The 27,456-nt window shown below is 42.6% G+C and overlaps 1 protein-coding gene across 5 annotated transcripts in view; it reads right to left on the bottom strand.

Annotated features, from left to right (window-relative positions):
- rfx3 (regulatory factor X, 3 (influences HLA class II expression)) overlaps window positions 1–27,456 on the bottom strand; it is a 337,954-nt gene that overhangs the window by 58,461 nt on the left and 252,037 nt on the right. For all 5 annotated transcript variants that reach the window (XM_080188698.1, XM_080188699.1, XM_080188700.1 and 2 more), the window contains 4 exons: window positions 22,604–22,725; window positions 16,613–16,731; window positions 10,936–11,051; window positions 10,350–10,501 (listed from right to left, as the gene is read on the bottom strand). In XM_080188698.1, coding sequence (XP_080044824.1) covers window positions 10,350–10,501; window positions 10,936–11,051; window positions 16,613–16,731; window positions 22,604–22,725 — 509 coding nt within the window. The remainder of the gene's footprint in view (window positions 1–10,349; window positions 10,502–10,935; window positions 11,052–16,612; window positions 16,732–22,603; window positions 22,726–27,456) is intronic.

Genomic DNA, 27,456 nt, shown 5'->3' with positions numbered 1-27,456 from the left:
CCCAATGCCCTACCATTAACTGAGTAAGTCCTATCCTAGTTCGATCTACCAAAATGCATCAACTTGCATTTATCTAAATTAAACTCCATCTGCCATTCTTCAGCTCACTGGCCCAACTGATCAAGATCCTTTTGCAATCCTAGAAACCTTTTTCACTGTCCACTGTGCCACCAATCTTAGTGTCATCTGCAAATTTACTAACCATGCCTCCTAAATTTCATCCAAATCATTAATATAAATGACAAATAACAGTGGACCCAGCACTGATCCCTGAAGCACACCATTGGTCACAGGCCTCCAGTTTGAAAAACAACCCTTTAAACCACCTCTGTCTTCTGTCATCAAGATGTGGAGATGCCGTTGTTGGACTGGGGTAAACACAATAAGAAGTCTCACAACACAGGTTAAAGTCCAAAAGGTTTATTTGGTAGCACAAGCCACTCGCTTTCAAAGCGCTGCTCCTTCATCAGGTGAGTGGGAGTTCTGTTCACAAACAGGGCGTGTAAAGACACAAACTCAATTTATAAAATAACGGTTGGAATGCGAGTCTTTACAGTAATCAAGTCTTAAAGGTACAGACAATGTGCGTGGATAGAGGTTCAAGCACAGTTTAAAGTCATGTGTATTGGCTCCAGACAGGACAGTTACTGAGATTTTGCAAGCCCAGTCAAGTTGTGGGGGTTACAGATAGTGTGACATGAACCCCAGATCCTGGTTGAGGACATCCTCATGTGTGCGGAACTTGGCTATCAGTCTCTGCTCAGCGACTCTGCGTTGTCGTGTGTCATGAGGGCCCCCTTGGAGAATGCTTACCCGAAATCAGAGGCCAAATGCCTGTGACTGCTGAAGTGTTTCCCAACAGAAAGAGAACATTCCTGCCTGATGATTGTCGAGTGGTGTTCATTCATCTGTTGTCTTAGCGTCTGCATGGTGTCCCCAATGTACCAAGCCTTGGGGCATCCTTTCCTGCAGTGCATCAGGTAGACAACGTTAGCCGAGCTGCAAAAGTATGTACCATGTACTTGGTGGATGGTGTTTGCACATGAGATGATGGCATCCGTGTCGATGATCCGGTACATCTTGCAGAGGTTGCTGTGGAATGGTTGTGTGGTGTCGTGGTCTGTTCTGAAGGCTGGGTAGTTTGTTGCAGACAGTGATCTGTTTGAGATTGTGCAGTTGTTTGAAGGCAAGAAGTGGGGGATGGGCATGGCCTTGGCAAGATGTTCGTTTCATTGATGACACGTTGAAGGCTCCAGAGAACATGTTGTAGCTTCTCCACTCTGGGAAAGTACCCCACGACGAAGGGTACTCTGTCCGCCGTGTCCCATATTTGTCTTCTGGGGAGGTCAGTGCAGTTTTTCGCTGTGGCACGTCGGAACAGTTGATCGATGAGTTGAGTGCCATATCCTGTTCTTATAAGGGCATCTTTCAGCGTCTGGAGGTATCTGTTGCGAACCTCCTCATCTGAGCAGATCCTGTGTATACGGACGGCTTGTCCGCTGGGGATGGCTTCTTTAGCGTGTTTAGGGTGAAAGCTGGAGAAGTGGAGCATCGTGGAGTTAACCGTGGGCTTGCGGTACAACGAAGTGCTGAGGTGGCCGTCCTTGATGGAGATGCATGTATCCAAGTATGCAACTGATTCAGGAGAGTAGTCCATGGTAAGTCTGATGGTGGGATGGAACTTGTTGATGTCATCATATAGTTGTTTCAGTGACTATTCACCATGAGTCCAAAGGAAGAAACATCACCGATGTATCTAGTGTATAGCATCGGTTAAAGCTCCTGTGCGGTGAAGAGGTCATGTTCGCACGTGTCTGGATGAAGAACTGATTGTTGAGGGTGAAGACATTATGGTCCAGGATGAAGCAGACGAGTTGTAAAATTGCACCTGGAGACTGGCAATTGTCGGCATTGAACACTGAGGCAGTTGCAGCAATGCCATCATCGTGGGGATGCTGATGTAGAGTGCCGAGACATCCATTGCGACGGGGAGTGCTCCTGGTTTAACTGCTCCACGAGTGCTGAGTTTCTGTAGGAAGTCCGTAAGTGTTGCAACAAAAGCTGGGGTTTCATTAAAGGGAAGTCGTGTCTGACAAATTTACTGGAGTTCTATGAGGATGTGTCTAGGGCAGTGGATAGAGGAGAGCCGGTGGATGTGGTCTTTCTGGATTTTCAGAAGGCGTTTGACAAGGTACCTCACAAGAGGTTATTGCAGAAGGTCAGGGGACATGGAGTTGGGGGTAGGGTGTTAGCGTGGATAGAGGATTGGTTGTCAAATAGGAGGCAGAGAGTGGGGGTCAATGGGTGCTATTCGGATTGGCGGATGGTGACTAGTGGGGTGCCCCAGGGGTCGGTGCTGGGGCCTCAGCTATTTACCATTTATATAGATGATCTGGAGGAGGGAACCGAGTGCAGGGTGTCGAAATTTGCTGATGACACCAAGATTGGGGGAACGGCAAATTGTGCGGAGGGTGTGGAGAGTCTGCAGAAGGATCTAGATAGGCTGGGCGAATGGGCCAGGAAATGGCAAATGGAATTTAATGTTGGCAAGTGTGAGGTGGTCCACTTTGGTAGGAAGAATGGTAGGAAGGACTATTACTTACGTGGCGAAAAACTGCAGCAGGCGACGGTGCAGAGGGACCTCGGGGTCCTTGTGCATGAGTCGCAAAAACCCAGCTTGCAGGTGCAGCAGGTGGTCAGGAAGGCGAATGGGATGCTGGCCTTCATAGCGAGGGGGATTGAATATAAAAGTAGGGAGGTCTTGCTGCAGCTGTATAGGGCATTGGTGAGGCCGCAGCTGGAGTACTGTGTGCAGTTTTGGGCGCCGCACCTGCGCAAGGATATTTTGGCCCTGGAGGGAGTGCAGAGGAGGTTTACTAGGCTGATACCGGAGTTGAGGGGATTGAGCTATGAGGAGAGGCTGAATAAACTAGGCTTGTACTCGTTAGAGTTTAGAAGAATGAGGGGAGATCTCATTGAGACGTATAAGATGATGAATGGGATGGATAGGATAGAGGTGGAGAGACTCTTCCCGCTCAAAAAAGACAGTAGGACTAGGGGGCACAGCCTCAAGATAAAGGGGAGGCGGTTTAGAACGGAGTTGAGGAGGAACTTCTTCACTCAAAGGGTGGTGAATCTCTGGAATTCTCTGCCCGTTGAAGTGGTGGAGGCTGCCTCGCTAAATATTTTTAAGAAGCGGGTTGATGGGTTTTTGATAAGAGAGGGGATTAAGGGTTATGGGGAGAGGGCGGGAAAGTGGAACTGAGCCATGACAGATCAGCCATGATCTTATTGAATGGCGGGGCAGGCTCGAAGGGCTAGATGGCCTACTCCTGCTCCTATTTCTTATGTTCTTATGTTCTTTGTACAATGGGTTTCAGGATGCCCTCCACGTAGCTGGAGAGGTTCTCGCACAGGGTCCCTTTGTCCGATACGATGGGACAGCTGGGTGTGTTTGCCTTGTGTATCTTTGCAAGGCAGTAGAGATCTCCAACGCGGGGAGCACGTGGGATGAGAGCACGGAGGATGCTCTGAAGGTCCAGATCAAAGGTCTTGATCGATCTGTTGGGTTGACGGGTGCATTCTTTGGTCGGGTCTGCAGGTAATTGCTGTAGTGTTCCTCGTTGTTCAGTTGTCGGTACACTTCTTTGCAGTAATCCGTTCTGTTCAGTATGACGATGGCCCCTCTTTTGTCTGCTGGTTTGGTGACAATGTTGCAGTTGGTCTTGAGAGTGCGTATGGCATTGCGTTGTGCTTGGGTGATGCTCGGGGCTGTCTTGTGAGTGCAGTTGATGAATCAGGCATTGACGCACCTCCTGACGGCTTGGGCATACATGTCGAGTTGAGGGCAATGGCCTTCCGGAGGAGTCTAATTCGACTCTTTTCTCTTCGGTTGCTGCACCGCGGATCTCTCTGTCAGCTGTTCTGGGTCATTGGCTGTTTCACTGTATTCGCTTTTGGACTCTTGGGGTTTGTGGAAGAATTCCTGCAGCGTTATTCGCCTGATGAATTCCTCTGTGTCTGCTGTGAAACTTATGGGGTCTATTTTGGTGGGCAGAAATTGAGCCCTCGGCTGAGAACTTCGATTTCATCTGGTTGAAGCGTATAGTCCGACAAGTTGACAATGGACTTCCCTGCAGTGGTACTGTTTTCTACTGGTGGTACCGGAGGAGGCTTGGTTGCTGCTGGTGGTGATGCCGAGTTTCTCAAGCTTCCTGTTCATGATGTGTATGTGGATGGCGTAGTTCCTTTGTCTCATCTGCTTGGCAGAGTTTTGCAGCTGGTCTGCATCCTGAGTGCAAGCACCAGTGAGCACCAACCGACTGAGTTTTAAAAAAATATGGACTCTATCTTGGTGTTGAGCTGGTGTACGAGGTGGTCGAGGAGTGAGAGAGACGTGCGATGACAAAGTCTCTCAGCATAGTCTATGTTATAGGTTGACCTGAGTGTCGTGATCTGTAGTCCTTTCGGTATCTTGTCTGCTTTCTTGCATCTTTGCAGAAACTTGATGTCAGTGTCGATATGCACGATCTTTTTGGAGATCATCTCCACTTGGAGCCGGCAGTTTGCGGTGTCGATGGTAACCATGATGTGGAGATGCCGGCGTTGGACTGGGGTAAACACAATTACAAGTCTTACAACGCCAGGTTCAAGTCCAACAGGTTTATTTGGTAGCACATGCCACAAGCCACTAGCTTTCGAAGCATTGCTCCTTCATCAGGTGTTCACAAGCAGGACATATAAAGACACAACTTAATTTACAAAATAATAGTTGGAATGCGAGTCTTTACACGTAATCAAGTCTTAAAATACAGACAATGTGAATGGAGAAAGGGTTAAGCACAGGTTAAAGAGATGTATATTGTCTCCAGCCAGGATAGTTGGGGAGATTTTGCAAGCCCAGTCAAGATGTGGTGGTTACAGATAGTGTGACATGAATCTAAGATCCCAGCTGAGGCCATCCTTAGCTATCAGTCTCTGCTCAGCGATTCTGCGCTGTCATGTGCCGTGAAGGCTGCCTCGGAGAACGCTTACCCGAAGATCAGAGGCTGAATGCCCGTGACTGCTGAAGTGTTCCCCAACAGGAAGAGAACACTGTTGCCCAGTGATTGTCGAGCGGTGTTCATTCATCTGTTGTCGTAGAGTCTGCATGGTCTCCCCAATGTATCATACCTGGGACATCCTTTCCTGCAGTATATCAGGTAGACAACGTTGGCCAAGTTGCAACAAGTGGATGGTGTTCTCACGTGAGATGATGGCATCCGTGCAGATTGATCTGGCACATCTTGCAGAGGTTGCTGTGGCAGGGTTGTGTGGTTTTGTAGTCACTGTTCTCCTGAAGGCTGAGTAGTTTGCTGTCATCAAGCCAATTTTGTATTTATTTGGCTACCTCACCCTGGATCCTGTGAGATTTAATCTTATGCAACAGCCTACCATGTGGTACCCTCTCAAAGGCCTTGCTAAAGTCCATGTAGACAACATCAACTGTCCTCATCTACATTCTTGATTACCCCTTCAAAAAACTCAATCAAATTTGAAACATGATTTTCCACTCACAAAGCCATGTTCACTGTCCATCATCAATCCCTGTCTCTCAAAATACCTTCCAACAACCTACCCATTGCAGAACTTTCTAACTCGCATTTCAATATTTACTTTAAATCCCTCGCTATAGCTCTATTTTATAATTCACAGGACACTGGTCCCAGAGTGGTCCAATGAGGGCCATCATGTGGGAACAACTTTTTTCCCAAGTACTGATTCCAGTGTCCTTTGAATCTAAACCAATCTTTGAGCCAAGCATTCAAGTCTGATCTTATTTACCTTATGCAAGTTTGCTTGTGGCTCAGGTAACAAATCGTGAAATTATTCCCTTTGTGATTTTACTTTAGCCCCAAGTTGCCCATACTCTCTTATCAGTGCTTCCTTTCTCGTCCTCCCTATGTCATTGGTACCAAGTGGAACAAACAACTGGATTTTTCTCCTCCCACTCCAGGTTTCCTTTCCAGTCCTAAGGTAGTGTTCTTCACCTTGCCACTGGGTAGGCAATACAGCCTTTGAGATTCATTCTCTTGGCTGCAGAAAATGGTATCAATCCCAAGTGTACTGTCTCCTAAAACTATTACATTCCTTTTGATTCTTAACTTGTATTCCTCCCACATGGCGGTGTTGTGGTCAGTGTGCTCACCTTCCCTGCAGTCCCTGCTCTTGTTCACATAGGCTTCAAAAAGCACGAACCTGTTGGACAAGTGCTCAGGTTCCTCCAGGGCTATTTTCTGGATTCCCATAACCGCCTCATTCATAGTCACACCTCTGCCTCCTACCGAATCTGAAGAATCTACTCTAAATGATGTGAATGCCTCCTGTTACAAAATATCCAGGTAACTTATTGCCTTCTGATGCATCAGTGTATCTGCACAGTGGAAGGCACAAAAAAGATTCTAGAACTAACACGGAAATCAAAATTCTAGCAAGGGTGAGGAACTTGAAGAAATTAATACAAGTAAAGAAATAGTTCTGAGAAATTAATGGGATTAAATGGTGACAAATCCCTTATCCTAAGAACCTGAATCCTTGGGTTCTTCATTTGATTTATTATTGTCACATATAGTGAGAAGTATTGTTTCTTGCATGCTATAAAGACAAAGCACACCGTTCATACAGAAGGGGAGAGTGCAAAATGTAGTGTTACAGTCATAGCTGGGGCGTAAACGAGTTAGAATGAAGTTTTAGAGGCATAGAATGAGAGTAAAAAATAGAATTAGAAGGTATGCTGGGCACAGATTGCAAGACGTAACCTTGCTCCGGCTCCATTTTAGGTAATTTGAAAGAGCTCTAGAGATAATGGATGCATTAGTTTTGATCTTCCGATTCCTTAAAATTCTAGATGAATTCCAAAGGACTGGAAGGTCGCAAACAAAACTCCACTCTTTAAGAAAGGAAGAAGAGTAAAAATGGAGAACCATAGGCCAGTTAGCCTAACATTAATAGTTGTTAAAATGCTAGAATCTATTAGCAGGTAACAGGGCCTTTAGAAAATCATAACATGATTAAATAGAGTCCATATGGATTTATAAAAAGGAAATAATATTTGATAGTTATTCAAATTTTTTGAGGATGTAACCAGTAAGATGTATAAGGGCGACTGAGTGGATTTTTAAAAAGCATTCAAAAAAGATGCCATACAAGTTATGCAAAACTAGGGTTCAGTGGGATTAGGGGCAAAAATTAGCAAGAATTGAGGATTGACAGAAAACAGGGACCAAGAATAAACAGAGGATTTGTACTAGAGCATTTTGATAGGCTGTAACTGGTGGGATATCAGAAGATCAATACTAGTATCTCAGCTATACACAATCTACATTAATCAATTAGATGAGGGGATCGGGCGAACAATGTTGAAGTCTGTCGAGAATATAAAGATAGATGGAAAAGTGGTTAATGAAGGTTTTCAAGTCCTAAGCACTGGTAGAAATCAAATCAAGTTATCTCCAAACAAATAACAACAATCTGTGCAGTTCAGTGCACTTTCAGATATGCTTCAAATGATCATTTCTACATATTAAGATTAACTCTGCATGCTACTTACATTTTTTTGTGACTAAACTATCGAGATCCTGATTTGAAATCTATAATAAAGCCTGCTTCAGCCAGGCGTCCAGCCTATCCTTGTTGAGGCCTCAACTAAAACAGTGGCAGAGACACTGGGATTAAGAAAGGAGCAACAAGTTCAGTATTATGATTTTGGGATGGAAGTACCTCATTTCCACTGGGCAGAGGCCCTAAGATCAGGGCCAACAAATCTCACATAGTCTTTAGCACCAGGTCACAATCTTACAGTAGTTACATCAACACAAAAGTTCAATTTAGAGAAGCGGCTCACAACAGAAATGAATGCAATTGTCAATTGCAAATTTTCATTCCTGTGGAGAACAGAAAAACAGAAGTGCATAATTTGCTTCAATATCTACATTATTTGCTGCCTCGTTTGTATGTTTAACCATGCTTTAAAAAAAACAAACAGAAACTTCGAAATGATTTTTGCTAAATCATTAATTCCCTTGATGAGTATTATGATACTTGATCATAATCTCCAAAAAAGAGGCCAGACAGGAAACTCATTCCAAAGCCTCGGCCAATGTTGCCCTTTAACTGAGCTACGAAGGACACCAGAGCATAATCTGGGGAAATGCATTCCTCTTACTTGATGTTTTTCTTAAATGTGCTTGCTGAAATTGGGAACTCACTGAGGGGAATTATAGATGTGATGACATGTTGTATTAAGTTGACTGATAACAATTGCTTATCTACTGCAGGACAGGATCATCTCTCACATCAGAAAAATTAACACATGCTTACAAAGATAAAAGGAATAACTCCTGTTGTTGCATTATCACTATAAACCTGTGCATTTGTAAAGCAAAAGAAAAATCACATTTTCTTCTAAAGCAGATTAACATTTTAACACATAGGGCAAAATTCTTGCACCCCACCTCCCCAAGAGGGTTCTGAGGTGAGGGAAGCATAAAATTGAATGGATATGATTCACCCAGGAACCCATGAACCAACACAATTTCATGCTTCAGCAAGCAGGGACTCCTAAGGCCCTTAACTGGCCACTTAAGAACCTTATCTTGCCCAGTCTCAACTTTAAGACAGGCAAAACTGACAAAAAAAAATCCCCCATCTCAGATGAGAAGGGTGGGAAGGGGGGCAGGAGGTGGTGACACCTCATTCTGAAGGCCCCCTCTGGGGTGTTGGAGTTGCAGTAATCCTTCACCCCCCCCCCCCCCCCCCCCCGCCCCCTGACCTACCCTCAATGCCACGATCAGCCCCCTCGTAGCCTCACAGGATGCTCCCAACACTCCTGCCCCTGAGGCCTACCTTCTGAATAGTCCAGAAACATAGCTCCAGGCAGAGCATTGCAAAAGGTTTCTGGCCATCACAGTGCAGTACCAGACTGGGATGGAGTGCTATTGGCCAATCAGTCAGCAGATCCTTCTTCCAAATTCAGACAGATCCCACACCGCCAATCAATGCTCAAGTGAGTGTTAAATGGCAATGGGTTCTCTTACCATCCTTAAAATTTTACCCATGGACGAGGGTATTTCTAACTTATTTTCATTTTAACAAAAAAGCGGCAGGATATGGGTCCTGAAGATTCATAATTTAAGACACAGGAGAATAAAAATTTATTCAGGCCAAATCTGTGCACATGGAAACTCATTTGAATCAAAAATGACTGTTGCACATCTTTAACGTCAGGCTGGATTTGGAGGGGGAGATACTGTCAGTGTAAAAGTTGGAGGTGAGCCCACCTCTGCATGGGAAAACGTTCCCCCTCCGAGGGCAGCCAGCCAATTAAATGATCAGCAGCTCGCTGTCCTATTTGCTCCACTGGAAGCTGTGACCACTGCTAGCACAGCAGCTGGACTCAAAGAAGGCTTGCTGTGATAGTGCCGGACTTCAGGATAAATCTGGTATCTTGCTTGGGCCAGACTTGCAGGCCATGGTAATGGGGGGTGGAGGATTGGGTTGGACAGGGGAGGGGAAAGGTCGGGGTGGGACGACCTTGGTGAAGCCTCTAATGAGCACAGGGGGCTCATAAAGGAGGCATCCCCACCTAGCCTCCTGCCCATCACCAGCTGAGTAGTGAAATCCATTGGGTTGCACACTTGGCATGGTCACCTGCCACTGAGGCTTAAACCCCAGCGATGGAGGAGAATGGCCTCAATTGTCCCATGACACCTCCTCACCACCAGTAAAACTGAAGTGGGGGCTGCTGGGTAGGTGGTGGGAAAGGCATCCATGGCTTGATGCTAAATCTAAATGATCTCCCCTAACTGCCAACATGCCACCAAGAGCTGCATTCAACCCATAATGTATGTCTCCATAGATGTCAGCATATGTGTTGACCTTTGCATACTTGAAAATCCCCTCCACAAACAGGGGTCGACCTATATGCTGAGCATAAAAATAGCTAACCTGGATGTGGGTAGTTGTTATTTTTGTTCACCACATAGGGTCTACTCTGTGTGGGTGCACCTCCTTGCAATACAACATGTTTTGCCCATTTGATCCTTGTACCTAGTTGTAAGGTACAAACTAAGCATCCATTTGTGGGATGTAAAATTGAGACTGGATACTAATGTGTTTATAGCATGTTGCAGTTGAAGTGGGAGATTGACTTAAGTCAATATGAAAATATGAAAAAGTCGAGCATATTTAAAAAAAATGAAATTGTATGCTGGGTTGAGTTACAACTTTGATCAACGGTCATTATCTGTTTCTTGTTTGCTTTTTAGGACTAAATTTTCAAATTTAGACAAACAACTTGTGGTAGTACTTACTAGGAATAGGTCTAAGGACGTCTGGAATAAGGATTTCCACCAGAGCCTGGTACATTACATGATCGCAGGTACACATCCACTTGAGAACGGAATCATTCTTGCACAGAGCAGTGAGCTTTGCCTTCGGTAGTCTACCTTCTATCTCATTTTCACTGCAGGATGACAGATATAGAATCAAATCAATGATTATTAAAATAAGTGACAGATTATCATCTGTTAATTATATGATGAATTTTATCTGTCTGTTGGGCCCAATTTAGCACACGGCAGCATCAAAAGTAACTGACGTCCAAGCTAATTTGAAATTTGTGACGAAGTGGGGGATATTTTAACTTCCCGTGTGGTTGGGTTTCTGTACAGGTGGCAAGTTAAAAGCAGAAACTGCAGATGGATCAGGAAGCTGACCTGTGTTATTAAAATGAAGCCACAGATCCAATTTTGGACCTTACATTTCTGGTATTGTCATGTGCTTGCAGTGCATCACTGATCTTGTGCCTTAAAATGGGCCAAAATTAATTGTTACGTCCCCCAGTTTAATATAACTGGCCAAGTTGTGAAAGCCAAATAGATCTGAATACAAACTTGCCTGGTTTGACTGATCGTGGTCCCATCAGTTGAAGTCGATGGACTATAGTGCCAGAATGTTTGCCATAGTTTTTCAATTAGGCTAAACTGAAGATTCACTACTACATCCAGTATTGCCTATAAAGTAACAAAAAACTCTGAGCAAAATATATTGTTCCATCAACAAATACAATTTAAAAGATTCATTGTTCTTAGCAGCTAAAAAAGTAAGCTCTTTATAAGGCTGAAAGATATGTAAGGCCATCTTTGACTTTGAAGAAGAAACTTTAGATATTGAAGCTTATATATTACATCACAGATAATAGGATGTGATGTTAACGAGTTCATTTGAAATTCTTCAGTCCATTCTAACAGAGCTTTAACTGATTTGAAATGAAGATGCTAGTTTAATTATTCTGTATATACTTTTAAAGACCTGGTTCGGGATTTTCTGGGTCTGGTGTGGCAGACCCTGCAGCAGGGAATGTAGCGAGCTAGCCAAAAGTTAATTGACTTCGACTGGACTGGAAGATCCCATTAGCAGATGGGAATGGAAAATTCTGCCACTGTGGGGAAAATGGTTTCACGTTACCTGTACGTATCTTTGTTTGTGGGATCCGCACACAATGAGTTAAAACAGTTTTCTGCTAAACAGGAATACTTTGGGAAGGAGGCCTAATGCAAGGATGAAGAATTGAAGGAATATGTGAAGGCTATCCATCAGTATCTGGGAAATGTTGATCTATTGTTGTGTTCACAGTAATGAAGTGATTGGAAGAGTTTAAGTGTTACAGGTAACCGTAGAAACAGAATAAATAGGTGAAGTTGAGATCTTCTTGGCTCCATGTTAGATCCAATATTGCTTTGTGTGTCTGTTGATTTATTGTAATTTAGTGGCAGCATGAATGCAATGTAATCAAAGTCGAATTGGTATAAATGAACACTGTAGTTATAAAGAACAAAGAACAAAATCAGCCCGGGAAACAGGCCCTTCGGCCCAACGAACCCGCGCCGCCATCTCGACACCACTAGTCCACCTCTCTACTCATGACCCCTATCTAATGTTTTATGGCCATCCAGATTGAGGGAAACTGATTTAGGGACAATTTATTCCTGCCAATCAGCCTAACAGCACATCTTTGGGGTGTGAGAGGAAACCGGAGCACCTGGAGAAAACCCACGCAAGCACGGGGAGAACGCGCAAACTCCCACAGACACCGGCCCAAATCCATGTGTCTGCACAGCAATCAGCGATAGTCACTTAGCTGTCGTCTTGCCCAGTATCTTGTCCAGTTTAGGCACACACTAACGACATGAAGCACTAGGCCAATCTCGAACAACCAAGAGCAGCCCCAGTATGACCCGTCGTGTGTATGCCCCTCGTTGGACACGAGGTGGACCGACTTAAAAACCTGTGAATGAAAAAAAACATTAATATCATACTATACCCATTTACATTACCAGGGACGCCCCAATGCTAATGACCCTTATTTAAAAGGTTCTCCTATATCCACCCATCTCCAGCTCAGTCATATGCCTGTCTAAGTTACTCTTAAAGGACTCTAGGGTGTTTGCCTCCACCACCTTACTTGGCAGAGCATTCCATACCCCCACTACCCTCTGTGTGAAAAACCTCCCTCTAATATCTGTGTTGTACCGCTCCCCCCTCACCTTAAGTACATGGCCCCTTGTCCTACTATAGGAAATAGCTTACCTCTGTTTATTCCATCTATACCCTTCATAATCTTATATACCTCTATTAGATCCCCCCTCAGTCGGCGTCTTTCAAGGGAAAAGAGCCCCAATTTCTTCAATCTTTCCTCATAACCCAGTCCTTCCATACCAGGCAACATCCTGGTAAACCTCCTCTGCACTCTCTCCAGAGTCTCCACGTCCTTCCGATAGTAAGGCAACCAGAACTGTACGCAGTACTCCAAATGCGGCCGAACCAACGTTCTGTACAACTGCAACATTAGACTCCAGCTCTTAAATTCTATACCCCTTCCTATAAAGGCTAACATACCATAGGCTTTCTTCACGACACTCTCCACGTGCACTGCCACCTTCAAAGACTTGTGCACTTGCACCCCCAGGTCTCACTGCGACTCTATACTCCTTACGGGCTTACCCTTTATCATATAACTTCCCCCTACATTATTCCAGCCAAAATGCATCACCTCACATTTATCCGGATTAAACTCCATTTACCTGAGCATATCATACTATATACATGAATCATGAGCTCCATAAAGAATTGTGTACTCATACTGGAATCATGCAATATGATTTATTGGAGTGCCTCATGTTGGATTGTGTAACATGAGCTTGTTAAAGACGTGATTCTGCAGTTGATACAACTGAAGACTGCATCTTCTGGTGTTTAAAGTAAGAAACTGAATTTGAACGAAAAAGAAGTTGGCAGTTGCCTAAAGTAAAAATTTGAAATGGAGGTTGGACGTTCTCTCCAGAATTTTAATTCTCAATGTCATATGCATTGGTCAGATATGCACAGTATTATACATTAATGCAGTCAGCTCACTTGTACAGCAAGATAAAAGGGTGAAAATGTTGCCACACAGTGGGTTATTTAACCTCTCAGTCGAGTTTTATTCGTTAGGTTTTGCAGTCCAGGATGGAAGAAAGGGAAAACTTGCAAATGTCTCTGATAACATCACTACACGTCATGTGACTAATTAAACAGATGCATTGGTTTACATAACAACCATCCCCTTTACTTCCAATAGTTCAACAATGAACTTTAAACATTAACATTTACACGTTACGAACAAAGGCTATGTTACCAGGTATTACCGTATACATATGTATAGTTAATCAGTCATTTTGGTGGATGTTGATTTTGTCTTAGTAAGATTCAACATTTTGGAATCTTATCTTCAATGTCCTTGGTTTGTTCTTCACAAATACCAGGTACATCATCTTGTGAAGTTGCTTCCTTGTCAGCTTCCATAGATATGGGTTGTTCCACTGGAGTAGAATCTGAATTAGGTTCTGAAGTAATCCTGGGTTCAGGAATTTCACAATCTTGAGAGTCAGACATAAGCCCTTCTGGTACAGATTCTGCGAACTTACTCTTTGAAGCGAGGATTTGATCTGTATCTCCTTCAAATTCTCTCATCACCAAGTTGTATGGTATAAGAAATCAGATCCGACTTAGGTAGAATGGTTGCGGGTACCCACTTCTCACTTGCAGAGTAATTTCTCACTAAAACTCTTCCTCCTTGATAAAAACTTCTCAGTTTCAAAGTTCACTGTGAATAACGTGCACTTGTTGTTGTAGCTCTATAGTTGGATTAGGTGTATCAGTAAATCAAAATTGATTCTCAGTGCTTCTCAAGGACAAAATTGAACGCAAATTTTGTGTTTTTGCATGAACATTGTTCCAACTGGACGCATACTTCAGTACCAGCCTTTCTGCCAATCCATTAGTGGACGGATGATAATGGTGCTGTTCTTATATGCTGTATTATTGCTCTTAAAATAATCCACTAATTCCTGAGGCTTAAACTGTGTTCTGTTATCACAGACTAATTGTTCAGGCTTTCTAAATGTTGCGAACACCTCATTTATCTTCTCTATGGTTCTTTCCATCATGGCAGGTTTCATCATCATGACTTCAGACTTGGGTTGGGAGTACTTCCTTTGCATTTTATAAAGTAATTGCTACCCCTAGCCTTTGCTAATACCCAATTCCCAGAGCCAATTTTGCTATAATGATGGTGGGGTGGTCTTCTGGAAACTATCCAATGATGCCAGGTCCAGGTTTAAGTTAATTTTTCTTTGACTATTTTGTAGGGAATTGACTATTTTCTTGTCAGTCGCCAGTTTTGTTTAAAACTAGTCTCTGGCAACGAACTTGCTGGAACACACATCTTGTAGCCAACTTTTACTGTTATATTTTAATATGATGAGCTCACTCGTACAGCAAGATCCAGGGGATGAAAAGGTTGCCAGACGCTACATTACTTAACCAGTTAGTCAGCTCTATTAGAAAGGTGTTGCCTGCTTATAATCCAGAAGGGAAGAAAAGGAAAAACCAGCAAATGTCTCTAATGATGTCACTACATGTCACGTGACTAATCAAACAGAGATACACTGGTTTGCAATCCATAACACTTAGATGTCCTCTCAAGATTATATGAGATAAGTTATCTAGAAAATAGACAGGAGGCCTGGCAGCATCCGTGAAGAAAGACACAGTTAACATTTCAGGTTGTGACCTTTCATCAGAACTGAGGAATGTTAGAAACATAATAACCTTTAAGACAGTGAAATGGGGAGAGCTGAATTAGTCAAAGAAACATTAGCTTAATCCTGCAACCTGGCATCACTGAATAGTTTCTGGAAGACCACCCCACTACCATTAAGGCAAAACTGGCTGTGGGAATGAATATTAGCAAAGGCTAGGGGTAATGATTACATTGAAAGTTCAAAGGAAGTACTCCCGACCCAATTCTTAAATCATGATGATGAACTCTACCAAAACGGAAACATTTTAACGTATGTGCTGGAGATGTAACATCTGCCATTTTACTTCTTATCTCCTCATCGTGGCTTCAAATACTCCTTCCTGGTGAAGGAACATTTTAATGTATGTGCTGGAGATGTAACATCTGCCATTTTACTTCTTATCTCCTCATCGTGGCTTCAAATACTCCTTCCTGGTGAAGCAGTGATTTACATGTACTTCTTTGAATTTAGCATGCTGTATTTGCTGCTCACAATGAGGTTTCTGGGAAGACCAAATGCAGATTGGATGACTGCTTTATGAAACATCTCTGCTTAGTCTACAAGCATGACGCTGTGTCTGGTAGCCTGTCACTTTTAATTCTCCATCTTGCTGCCATGCTGATGTCTTTATCCTCAGTGTAGTGCAGTGTTTCACTGAAGCTCAACACAAGCTTGAGGAACAGCACATCATATTTTGGTTAGTCTTCTGGGTCGACTCATTTTTGTTTAGATTCTGGTCATAACCTTATTTTTCATGGTTTTACTGTTGAGTGGCAGTTGTCCGTGATTCTAGTATTCACACCTCAGTGAATGAAAGTTTGGCTGAGTGCCAATTTCTCCAATCTCGCTGGTAACGGCAGCAGTGTACGAACGGCCGGACAATTCCGGCCATTGTTTTTCTAATTCTCTCCCATTACCATTCCCTTTTGGCAATTCATGTCTCCTGGCTTTATCCTTTTGTAGATTCTTCTGTTTTGTGTTTTTCCACCACCCTCCTATGTTTCATCTTTTTAACATCTATTATATTTCAAACATTTCTCAATTCTGATGTAAGGTCATGACTTGAAATGTTTGCTGGAATTTTACTGCCTTAACCAGCCCGGAATCCTCCATTGGCCTCTGTTCTCCGTTGGCCTCGAGTGGGATTTTACGACCCTCGCCCGAGCAAGGTTGTAAAGTAGCGGTCATTAACCCTGTTTCTCGCTCCACAGATGCTTCCAGATCTGCTCAGTATTTCTAGCATTTTCTGTTTCTTTTTCAGATTTCCAGCATCCACTGTATTTTACATTCAAAAAAAGAAATGTCTGTTTTATGATTGTGGTTTGCATTAGTAAAGATTTGGCAACGTTTACAGTGAAACTGTGTCCGTAAAAGGATTAACAATATAGCTCTGAGTTGTGTATATTCTGAATTTAAAAACAAATTTGAATTAACGGTCCTGAATTCCTTACCTCACAGTGCTCTCTGTAAAGAATCTGCAGTGTTCTGAGATCCTCAAGAGTGATTCCATCCAACAATGGACCATCTCCAACCTCAAGCTCTACAAATTCAGGAAGAGCACGAGAGGCATCTATCATGAAAATAAATCAAAAACAAAATTTATTACCATTGCTCATCTAATAAGACAAGACCTTGTGTGATTTAGCACCATGAGAGGGCCTTTGGAGCTTTGCATGTAATGACAAATATTAAATGGTCAAGAGCAGGGGTGTTGTTCTTTGTCATGGAAAAGACTATTGACTTTTCATACAGATTCATTCATGTAATAGAACATAGAACATAACAGCACAGAACAGGCCCTTCGGCCCACGATGTTGCACCGACCAGCTTTTAAAAAAAAACACTAACCCACTAATCTAAACCAATTAATATTAATTTTGTTATATACATCCATGTCACTAGTAAGGCCAGCATTTATTGTCCATCTGTAATTGGCCTAGAGTAGAAGGTAGTGAATTGTCTTTTTAGATTGCTGCAGTCCCTGTGGTATGGATACGCATGGTGTTGTTTAGTTCTCGTGTTCCAGGAATGGCAATATATTCCAGAATCAGGATAGTATGTGATAATGGGGAGAACATGCTCTTCCCATCTGTCTGCTCCCTTTATTCTTCTAATTAGAAGCCAGGGGTTTGGAAGGTGCTGTTAAAGATGCCGTAGCAAGTTAAAGTACCCCCTGTAGATCATACACACTCTTGCTATTGTGAACTGGTGAATGAATGTTTAAGATGGTGAATAAGATGCTGATCAAGTGGGTTGCTCTGTCCTGTCTGGTGTCAAGCTTCTGAGTGCTGTTAGAGCTCCAAGTAGAGAGTATTCTATCACATTTCCTACTTGTGCCTTGTAGATACTGGAAAAATTTTGGGGAGCGATTCACCAAAGAAGTGGCAGCCTCTGACCTGCTCTTATAGTTGCAGTTTTTATATGGCTACTTACAATTTTTTAGTTCAACATAGATTCATAGTAATGTATTATTACGCTGGATTACGTAGCTGAAACTACACTTTCTATTGATTACAAACATGAATTTATTGCCCCACAAGTCATTAAATACGTATGCTCAGCTCGCTAGACTATTCCAATAAAGTTCAAAAAACAGCATTGCATCTTTCTGGACTTTCTGTTTTTAATTTCAGATTTCTAGCATCCACAGTATTTTCTTTTATATTTTAGGAAATAGAACATAGAACATTACAGTGCAGTACAGGCCCTTCGGCCCTCGATGTTGCGCTGACCTATGAAATCAATCTAAAGCCCATCTAACCTACACTATTCCAATATCATCTATAGGTTTATCCAATGACCATTTAAATGCCCTTAATGCTGGCAAGTCCACTACTGTTGCAGGCAGGGCATTCCACGCTCTTACTACTCTCTGAGTAAAGAATCTACCTCTGACATCTGTCCTATATCTATCAGCCCTCAATTTAAAGCTATGTCTCCTCATGCTAGCCATCTCCATCCAAGGAAAAAGGTTCACACTGTCCACCCTATCTAATCCTTTGATCATCTTACATGCCTCTATTAAGTTACCTCTTAACCTTCTTCTCTCTAATGAAAGCAGCCTCAAGTTCCTCAGTCTTTTCTCATAAGGCCTTCCCACCATACCAGGCAACATCCTGGTAAATCTACTTTGCATCCTTTCCAATGCTTCCACATCCTTCCCATAATGCGGCGACCAGAACTGTACGCAATACTCCAAGTGCGGCCGCGTTAGAGTATTGTACAGCTGCAGCATCAGCTCATGGCTCCTAAACTCAATTCCTCTACCAATAATAGCTAACACACTACACGCCTTTTTAACAACCCTATCAACCTGGGTGCCAACTTTCAGGGATCTATGCACGTGGACACTGAGATCTCTCTGCTCAACCACACTACTAAGTAACTTAGCATTAGCCCAGTACTCTGTATTCCTGTCACTCCTTCCAAAGTGAATCACTTCACACTCTTCCGCATTAAGCTCCATTTGCCACTTCTCACCTTGCTCTGCAGCTTGTCTATGTCCCTCTGTAATCTGCAACATTCTTCTGCACTGTCCACAACTCCACTGACTTTAGCGTCGTCTGCAAATTTACTAACCCATCCTTCTACGCCCTCATCCAAGTCATTTATAAAAATGACAAACAGCAATGGCCCCAAAACAGATCCATGCAGTACACCACTAGTAACTGAACTCCAGGATGAACATTTCCCATCAACCACCACCCTCTGCCTTCTTGTAGCTAGCCAATTTCTGACCCATCAGCTACATCACCCTCAATCCCATGTTTCTGTATCTTCTGCAATAGCTTACCATGGGGAACCTTGACAAATGCTTTACTGAAATCCATGTACACCACATCAACTGCTTTACCCTCATCCAATTCTTTGATCACCTTCTCAAAGAACTCAATAAGGTTTGTGAGGCATGACCTACCCTTCACAAAACCATGCTGACTATCCCTAATCAAATTATTCCTTTCTAGATGATTATAAATCCTGTCTCTTATAATCCTTTCCAAAACTTTGCCCACAACAGAGGTAAGGCTCACTGGTCTATAATCTCTCGGATCTGTTTCCCTATCTGCACCTCAACTTCCCTGTCACTATTGGGCGGCCTGTGGAAAACACCCAGCAAAGTTATTGACCCTTTCCTGTTCCTAACTTCCACACACAGAGACTCCGTAAACAGCCCCTCCACAGCATCCACCTTCTCTACAGCCATGACACTGTCCCTGATCAACAGTGCCACTCCGCCACCTCTTTTGCACCCCTCCCTGTCCTTCCTGAAGCATCTGAATCCCGGCACCTGAAGTACCCAGTCCTGTCCCTGTGACGTCCAAGTCTCTGTAATGACCACCACATCCCAATCCACGCCCTAAGCTCATCTACTCTGTTCACTACACTCCTGGTGTTAAAACAGACACACCTCAGACCCTCAGTCTGGGCACTTCCCTTCTCCATCACCTGTCTAACCTCCCTCTCATACTGTCTACAGTCCTTCTCTACTTGGGAGCTAACCTCCTCGCTCTCAGTCTCCTCATCTCTATTCCCTCCCCCCAACCTTCCTAATTTAAAGCCCCCCCCAGTAGCCCTAGCCGATCTTCCCGCCAAGATATTGGTCCCCCTGGGATTCAAGTGCCAGATATTGGTCCCCCTGGAATTCAAGTGCCAGAACAAATTCAAGAACTTGAAAAGGAAAGAGAAAGGAGATGATCAGGGTAGACTAGCAAGAAATATTCAAACAAATTGTAAGTGTTTGACAAGCATATAAATAGGAAGGGATGAGAAAGTGTAAATCTGGGCCCATTAGAAGTAGTGACAGGTAAAATTATAATGGACAATAAGGAAATGGCAGAGGCTTTGAACAACTATATTGTTTCTGTCTTCATGATGGAAGACACCAAAACATTCTGGAAATAACAGGAACCAAAAGTCAAGTAAAGAAATTAACATAAACAAAGAAATAGTACTGAAGAAATTAATGGAGCTAAATTGGGAGAAATTCCCTGACATTAGTAGGAAGCAAAATGCTGTAATAATTTATCATCATGGATGTGGTAACAGGGCACTTAGAAAATCAAGATCAGGTGGAATCAGAATGGGCTTGAAGGAAAATTGTGTTTGACAAATCTATTACTAGATCAGAAAAGTGTAAGATGGATCAATCAGGCAGACCAGTAATGTTGTGTATTTGTTTTTTCAAAAGCATTTGATAAGGCGCCACACGAGAGGCTGTTGCACAAAAACTGGGACTTATGGGACTGAGGTGTCATGCATTCGCATGGATTAAAGATTCATTGGTGGCAGAAAGCAGAGAGTAGGAATAAATGGGATATTTTTGAGTTGGTAGGTTGTAACAAGCAGAGCAACAAATATCAGTACTTGGCTCTCGGCTATTTAAACTATATATTAGTGACTTAGATAAAGGGACTGAGTGTAACATATCCAAGTCTGCTGACAGTAGGAGGCTAGGTGGTAAGGTGGTGAGCAGAATACAAACAGAGTGATTTAGATAAGTTGGGTGAAAGGGTAAGAACATGGCAAATGAAATATAAATGGTGAAGTGTGAAATTATCCACATGGGTCAGAAAAATTTAAAAAAAAATACCTTTTTCAAAGGTGAGACTGGGAGATTTTTGGTTCAGAGGGACTTGAGTGTCTTGAAGATGAATCACAGAAAGTCAATATGCAAGCACAACAGGCAATTAGGAAAGCATGGTATGTTAGCATTTGTTACAAAGGCATTAGAATATATAAGTAAAGAAGTCTTACTACAATTATATAGGACATTGATGAAGCTACACCTGGAATACAGTGTACAGCTTTGGTCCTCTTAACTTGCCCTAGATAGATTTTATTTATTATTGTCACATGCATTAGTATACAGTGAAAAGTATTGTTTCTTCCATGCTATCCAGACAAGGCATACCGTTCATAGAGGTGGAAAGGAGAGAGTGCAGATTATAGTGTTACAGTCATAGCTTGGGTGTAGAGAAAGATTCACAAGATCCATTTCTCCTATAAAGGGAATGTCTTTTAAGGGCTAGGGAAACTATAACATAGTTTTAGTGTCAGAACAAAGGGCTGGCCATATAACGTCTTTACTTATATATTCTAATGCCTTTGTAACAAAAGCTAACATACCATGCTTTCCTAATAGCCTGCTGTGCTTGCATATTGACTTTCTGTGATTCATCTTCAAGACACTCAAGTCCCTCTGAACCAAAAATCTCCCAGTCTCACCTTTGAAAAAGGTATTCTTTTTTAAAATTTTTCTGATCCACGTGGATAACTTCACACTTCACCGTTTATATTTCATTTGCCATGTTCTTACCCTTTCACCCAACTTATCTATATACTCTGTTTGTATTCTGCTCACCACCTTACGATCTAGCTTCCTACTGTCAGCAGACTTGGATACATTACACTCTATCCCTTTATCTAAGTCACTAATATATAGTTTAAATAGCTGAGAGCCAAGTCAAAGATGAGGGGCCAGTTCTTCACTCAAATGTTTGTGAACCTTTGGAATTCTCTACCCCAGAGAGCTGTGGAGTTTAACAGTTGAATATATTCAAGGAATCAGTTGATAAATTGTTGGGTACTTTGGGAACTGAGGAACAGGATAATGTAAGAAGGTAAATTTGAGGTAGAAGATCAGCCATGATTTTATTGAATAGTGGAGCAGCCTCAAAGAGCCAAATTGCCTACTCTATGTTCTTCCAGGCCATTATGTACAAACATACATGAAAGTCTTCCAGTGGTAACATATCAGCTGAATATCAATAGCGTAGAATCCCCTGTGATGTCAAAGACTGTTGGTTGATCTAAGGGTGTTTCCTATACCTATGAGAATCCAGCCATTACAGCAAAAATGAGAACTTGCTATACCTGTCTGGCCTCATCATTAGCAAAGTGGACAATTGTGACCTTGGTAAAGATGGCATTGGTCACTTGGGGAATAGACTGATAAGTATCAGATTGTGAAAGGGGCCAGAGGGTGGAGAAATTCAGGCTGTGGTGACCTTGATTGGGACTGGCACCACATGTCCACTCAGCTCTCTTGGAAGGAAATCTTACTTCTGGAGGCTCCAAATTTCAACAAAGATCTGCTGCGAACGTCTGAGTCTCTGAAGGCACTGTTGCTCTGGTACGTTGCGGAAGTTGATCTTATCTGTAGACCCTGTAGTGGAGTATGATCCCCTTTGAGCTGCATCTGTGTATCCATCCCTTTTGTTCCGTAGAGTGGCATGTGGCTGAGCAGAAGGCAGTTGCTTCTGGTGCTGCTTCCTCATTTGTCATTTAACGCACATCACTCTAAAATAGTTGCACGATTCTTTTATTTCAGTAGAAAAATCTAGAGTGTTTTATTTGCAGATGTACACAACATAAACTTACCCTGAAAGCTGCAAATCATAATCAATATTAAAAGTTCACTGAGTTAACTCAATGGAGCTTACCAAGGAACTGCTGATGGTGTTGACTCTGTGCTACAATGGTTTGCTCGGCAGAGTTAGGAATCTGTTGGCCACTTCCTGCGAAGCCATCTCCCATTCCATCCAACTTCTGCATAGGTTTATATCTAAGAAACAATATTACTGGTATTTCAAATTGAAAACACTAGATTAAAAGAATTAGGAAAATGTAAAAGAGAAACAAAAGTGAGAACAAATCAGAGCCTCAAATCAAGTTTAACTTTCATCATTGTGTGTAATGACAACGTAAGAACAAACAAAATCAGCTAACTCGAACCCAGTTCCCTCGTGCCCACAGCAGCTTTCCACCTTATTCAACTGTATTTCAAACACTGCTAGCATTTGTGGCTCTACCATCTGTCAGGCAGATTATGCCAAATATTTAGCTCTGAGTAAACAAGTTTTTCCTAACTTAAGTTTTTGCATTAATTTAATTCTGCACCTTTCTACTTTTAGTGTTTAATTTAAAACATTATGGATTTTGATTGTCCATAACTATCATATACATAATTGATATCTGTTCTGATGTAATCTCACAGACAAGTACTTCTAATGTAGCATCCATTTTCCTCAACCAAGGACGAACCACCACCTCCCCACCTCTGTGTCCATACCATTTTACACAATTTTGCTTTCATCCCTGCCCCTCCCTCCCACAACAATAGGTTTCGTCTTGAGCTCACCTTCCTGTCTCTGTATTCAATGGGTTATCCACCACCATCCCCAGAGTGACACCGACCAATCCCCTTCCCTTTCACCATTCCAAAGGGCCACGACATCTTGGTCCACTTCTCTTCCATTCACAAGCATCTTTCTATGCAAGTGCAAGACATGCAACACCCCCTCTTTCTTCACTGTTCAATGCCCCAAACGCTCCTTCTATTTAAGTGTACTTCTTTCACTTTCGTATTCGCTGATCAACATGGTCTGCCCCACACTAAAGAGATCAAATGGAGATTGGATCATTCCTTTGCAGAACACCTACATTACCCAAGCTGTAATTTTAACTCTGCACCTTGCTCCCACACTGACTTTTTGTCCTAGACCTCCTGCAATGTTCCAACGATGTTCAACATAAGTTTGGGAAACAGCAGCTCATCTTTAGTTTCAGGACTTGATAGAATTCTGGACTTCCAAAATTGAGTTTGATAATTTTTAACCAATTTTGTTTTCTTTCCACGAGCAGGATCTGGTTTTACAGTTGCTTTACTGGCTCTGTGCCACAATGATTTGTTTGGCAGAGTTAGGAGCACTTTCTGCAAGGCCATCTGACATTCCATCCATCTTCTGCATAGGTTTACATCTAAGGAACAGTCTGTTTTTTGGTCAGCAGCTGCTATTCAAATCTCCTTCAGATATATCTTTTGGGGAGCTTTTTACAGCCCTGTCCATTGTGGGGATTGTCCATACTGCCAAATTCAATGGACTTATAGTTGGGTGTCCCATGGCAGGCCCATCCACAAGGGGGCCAGAAAATACTGTCCTTTGTCTCTTTGTTTATTCTGACTCTCTCTCACTCTGTGCTACCAAATTTTTCATCATGGAATCTCTCCTGTTTTTCACCCCACCAAAGACCTACCCTTTTGTTCTCTTTGTTATATTTCACTTGCTTACAATCTATTATCTTTATAGCTCCTCTGAGTTCTTATGAAAGATCATTAACCTGTCTTAATTCTGTTTATTGTCTCTCTACCAATGCTGCCTGGTTTGCTGAATGGTTTCCAGCATTTGTTGTTTTTATTTCAGGTTTCCAGCATCTGCAATTATTTTCCTTTTATGCCATCCAATATATTCTAACTCAATAAGGTCTCCCATCTACCAGCATCCTCAGCAGTCTTGGATTTAATATCTCTTGAACTGGTAGATATGGCATCAGACCACTATGACCCTAAACCATCTTTTATATTGCAACACTACAGTTTTAACATGGTCACTAGGCTCTCTGGGGAAACAGTCACTGAATTCTTGACAAGACTGCTGAAATTGGTGGAACACCGAATATATGGGTCAGCAATTCCGGAAATGTTAAGAGATTGTTTAATTTTGTTGGGGACCAGTTTAGAAATTCAAAGGTACATGTAAGTTAGCTGATGCCCAACTGTTTCTGATTTTGGCATTACTGTGAACATAAAAAAAAAGGTGTTTCACTCCAGGTGTGATTCTGTTGGCCCACGAGGAAGCTTTTATTAAAACAAACTTTATTTAACAATGCAGTTTAACTATAATGAAAAGAATTAGCCTAACTTTTACTAACTGAAACTTAAACATGACAAGATACAATTCTTAACTGCTAGCCTACCTCTATTAATTCCAATTTAAGCAATATTCCTCATAGCTGTAAACTCCTCTTTAAAATCAGTTGGCAAACAGCAGATTTGCTGGTATGCGGGCTGCTAGTCCTCAAACCTCCAGAACACCTCTGGAGAGAGATGCCCATTTTCTAACAGGTCCCAGACTTTAATCTCCAGGGGACAACCCAAAAATAAATGAAACTGCATTAATTCAGATTAAAACAAACTCTCCAATAACAAGGATCAATTATTGTTCTGCATTCTCAGCACGTGGGCTGCCTGGAGCAGACACATCAGCACCACAATCAAAGCTGAAGTTTCAAACATTCCCTTGACAAAAAACATTATCTAAATACATTTCTTCAAGGTTTGCGGAATTAATAATATTGCAATCCAAAGGAAGCTACTGACTGAATCAATTTTGGACCTCAAGATAGCCATAGAACTGGCCCATTCTTGCAAAAGCGTGGAAAAAGGGCTGAGGAGATTCAGAGGTCCGTTGATGGTATCACCTGACTGCAGAACCAAGTCCACGATGGATAACACTTGCGCCTCCCATTTGCTGCCAAGAAAGGGCGATTGGAGGCAGAGGCCATTAAGTTCCAGGACGAGATGGGAAGTCTGTCCACAATACAGTGGGTAGCAAGTGCATCTGTGTTGAACTTGTAGTCATATAGTCCGTCCCAGACTAGGCTACCAAAATGGCTACCTAAACAGGCAAAATGTTTTGTGCTCAGGCTGAAGGGCAAAGCCACCTCAGGGCAGGGCTGTACAAATATACCATCCCTAGAATGAGGAATTGATGCAGCTGAGTTGCATTGCTGCACCCAAAGCAGCTCCAATAAGATTAAACTCCATGTAAAAGACCACCCCCCTAGATATGGAGGTAGACACAGATGTCGCTGTATTTATTATTGGGGGACATACCTTTGGACAACTTTGATTGGGCATCTTGTCTTTAAGCCTGAGGGACACCAAGGCTAGACTGGTCACATAAACTGGGGAGACCTTACGTACTATTGGGACCACTGTAACTCCGGTTATGCACATGCAACAGATAGTTTAAGACCCCTAATAGCGATGCAAGGACCAGGGCCCAGCTTTTTAGGAAAGAAATAGCTAAAGAAAATTCCCTTGGATTGGCAACAGATTTTTAAAAGGGGTACTGGTCATTTATACAAAGTAATTGGGAAGTATTCTGAAGCGCTCCAAAAAGGCCTCAGGAAGATTAGTGGCACTAAGGCCAAGATTTACACAGACCCAAAGACCTGACCTAAATACTTCAAGGCATGACCGATGCCCTATGCCCTAGGTGTCAAAGTAGAGGCCGAATCGGAATATCTAGAGGAACTTGGCAATATACACCTATTACAATTTGCTGAATGGACAGTGCCAGTAGTCCCAGTATTAAACCCTAACAATCCATCTCTGTGGGGATTATAAATTGACCAGTCAACAGCGCCTCCTGCTCAGACCAATGCTAAGTCATATTTTCCAAATCGACATGAGCCATGTCTATCTCCACCTGAAGCTTGAGGTGTCATCCAGGAAGCATGTCACCATAAATACTCACAAAGAACTGTATAAATATACTCATTTGCCCTTTGGGGTGGCTTTGGCTTGCACCATTTTTCAAAGGGTGAAGAAGAAATCCTTCAAGCGGTGCCTAGAGTGGCATCTATCGGGATGATGTTTTAATCTCAGGAACTACTGCAAAGGAACATTTGGAGAGTTTAGAGGAGGTCTTATGCCTTTTTTCTGATGCTGGTGCCTGATTGAAAAGGGAAAAGTGTGTGTTCCAGATCAATGAGTAATGTACCTTAGGTACAGAGTTGACAAGGATGGATTGAACCATGTTGAAGAGAAGGTGAAGGCCATAAAAGGGGCTGCGACTCCAAGGAACACAATGGAGTTGAAGTCTTTCCTAGGTCTCATAAATTACTATGGAAAATTCATACCGAACTTGGTGACTCTGTTGTCACTTCTCCATGTACTGTTTTAAAAATCAGAAACGGTCATGACAAGTGCCACAAGAGAAAGCCTTTGCAAACATCAAACAATTGCTGTCAATAAATATATTAGCAAATTATGACCCTGAGACCACTCACTGTAACCTGCAATGCCTCCCCCTATGGGATAAGAATGGTATTTTCATACCATTGGGATGGAGGGACAGAATGTCCAATCATGTATGCATCACGAATACTGGTGGATGCAGACAGGAAGTGTACCCAGTTTGAAAAAGGAGGTTTGGCCATGGGGTTCATGGCAAAAGTGTTACACCAGTACATCTGCAGTCAGCATTTCACCATAGTAACTGGCCACAAACTTTTGTTGGGCCTCTTCAAGGAAGAGAAGATGATTCCTCCCATTGCATCAGCCCAGATCCAATGCTGGGCACTGCTGTTGGGTGCCTATGAATATAACTCAGAACATTGCCCAGGGAGACATATAGCCAATGGGGATGCCATGAGCCACAGGCGCTACCCACCAATTTACCTTCACCTCTGAAGATGGATGAAGTCATCAGCGCTCTGAACTTCATGG

The sequence above is a fragment of the Carcharhinus amblyrhynchos genome, chromosome 5, assembly GCF_965287045.1.
Source record: "Carcharhinus amblyrhynchos chromosome 5, sCarAmb.v2.hapA, whole genome shotgun sequence".
NCBI classification, from domain to species: Eukaryota; Metazoa; Chordata; class Chondrichthyes; order Carcharhiniformes; family Carcharhinidae; genus Carcharhinus; species Carcharhinus amblyrhynchos.
This window is presented reverse-complemented; position numbering and strand designations above follow the sequence as displayed.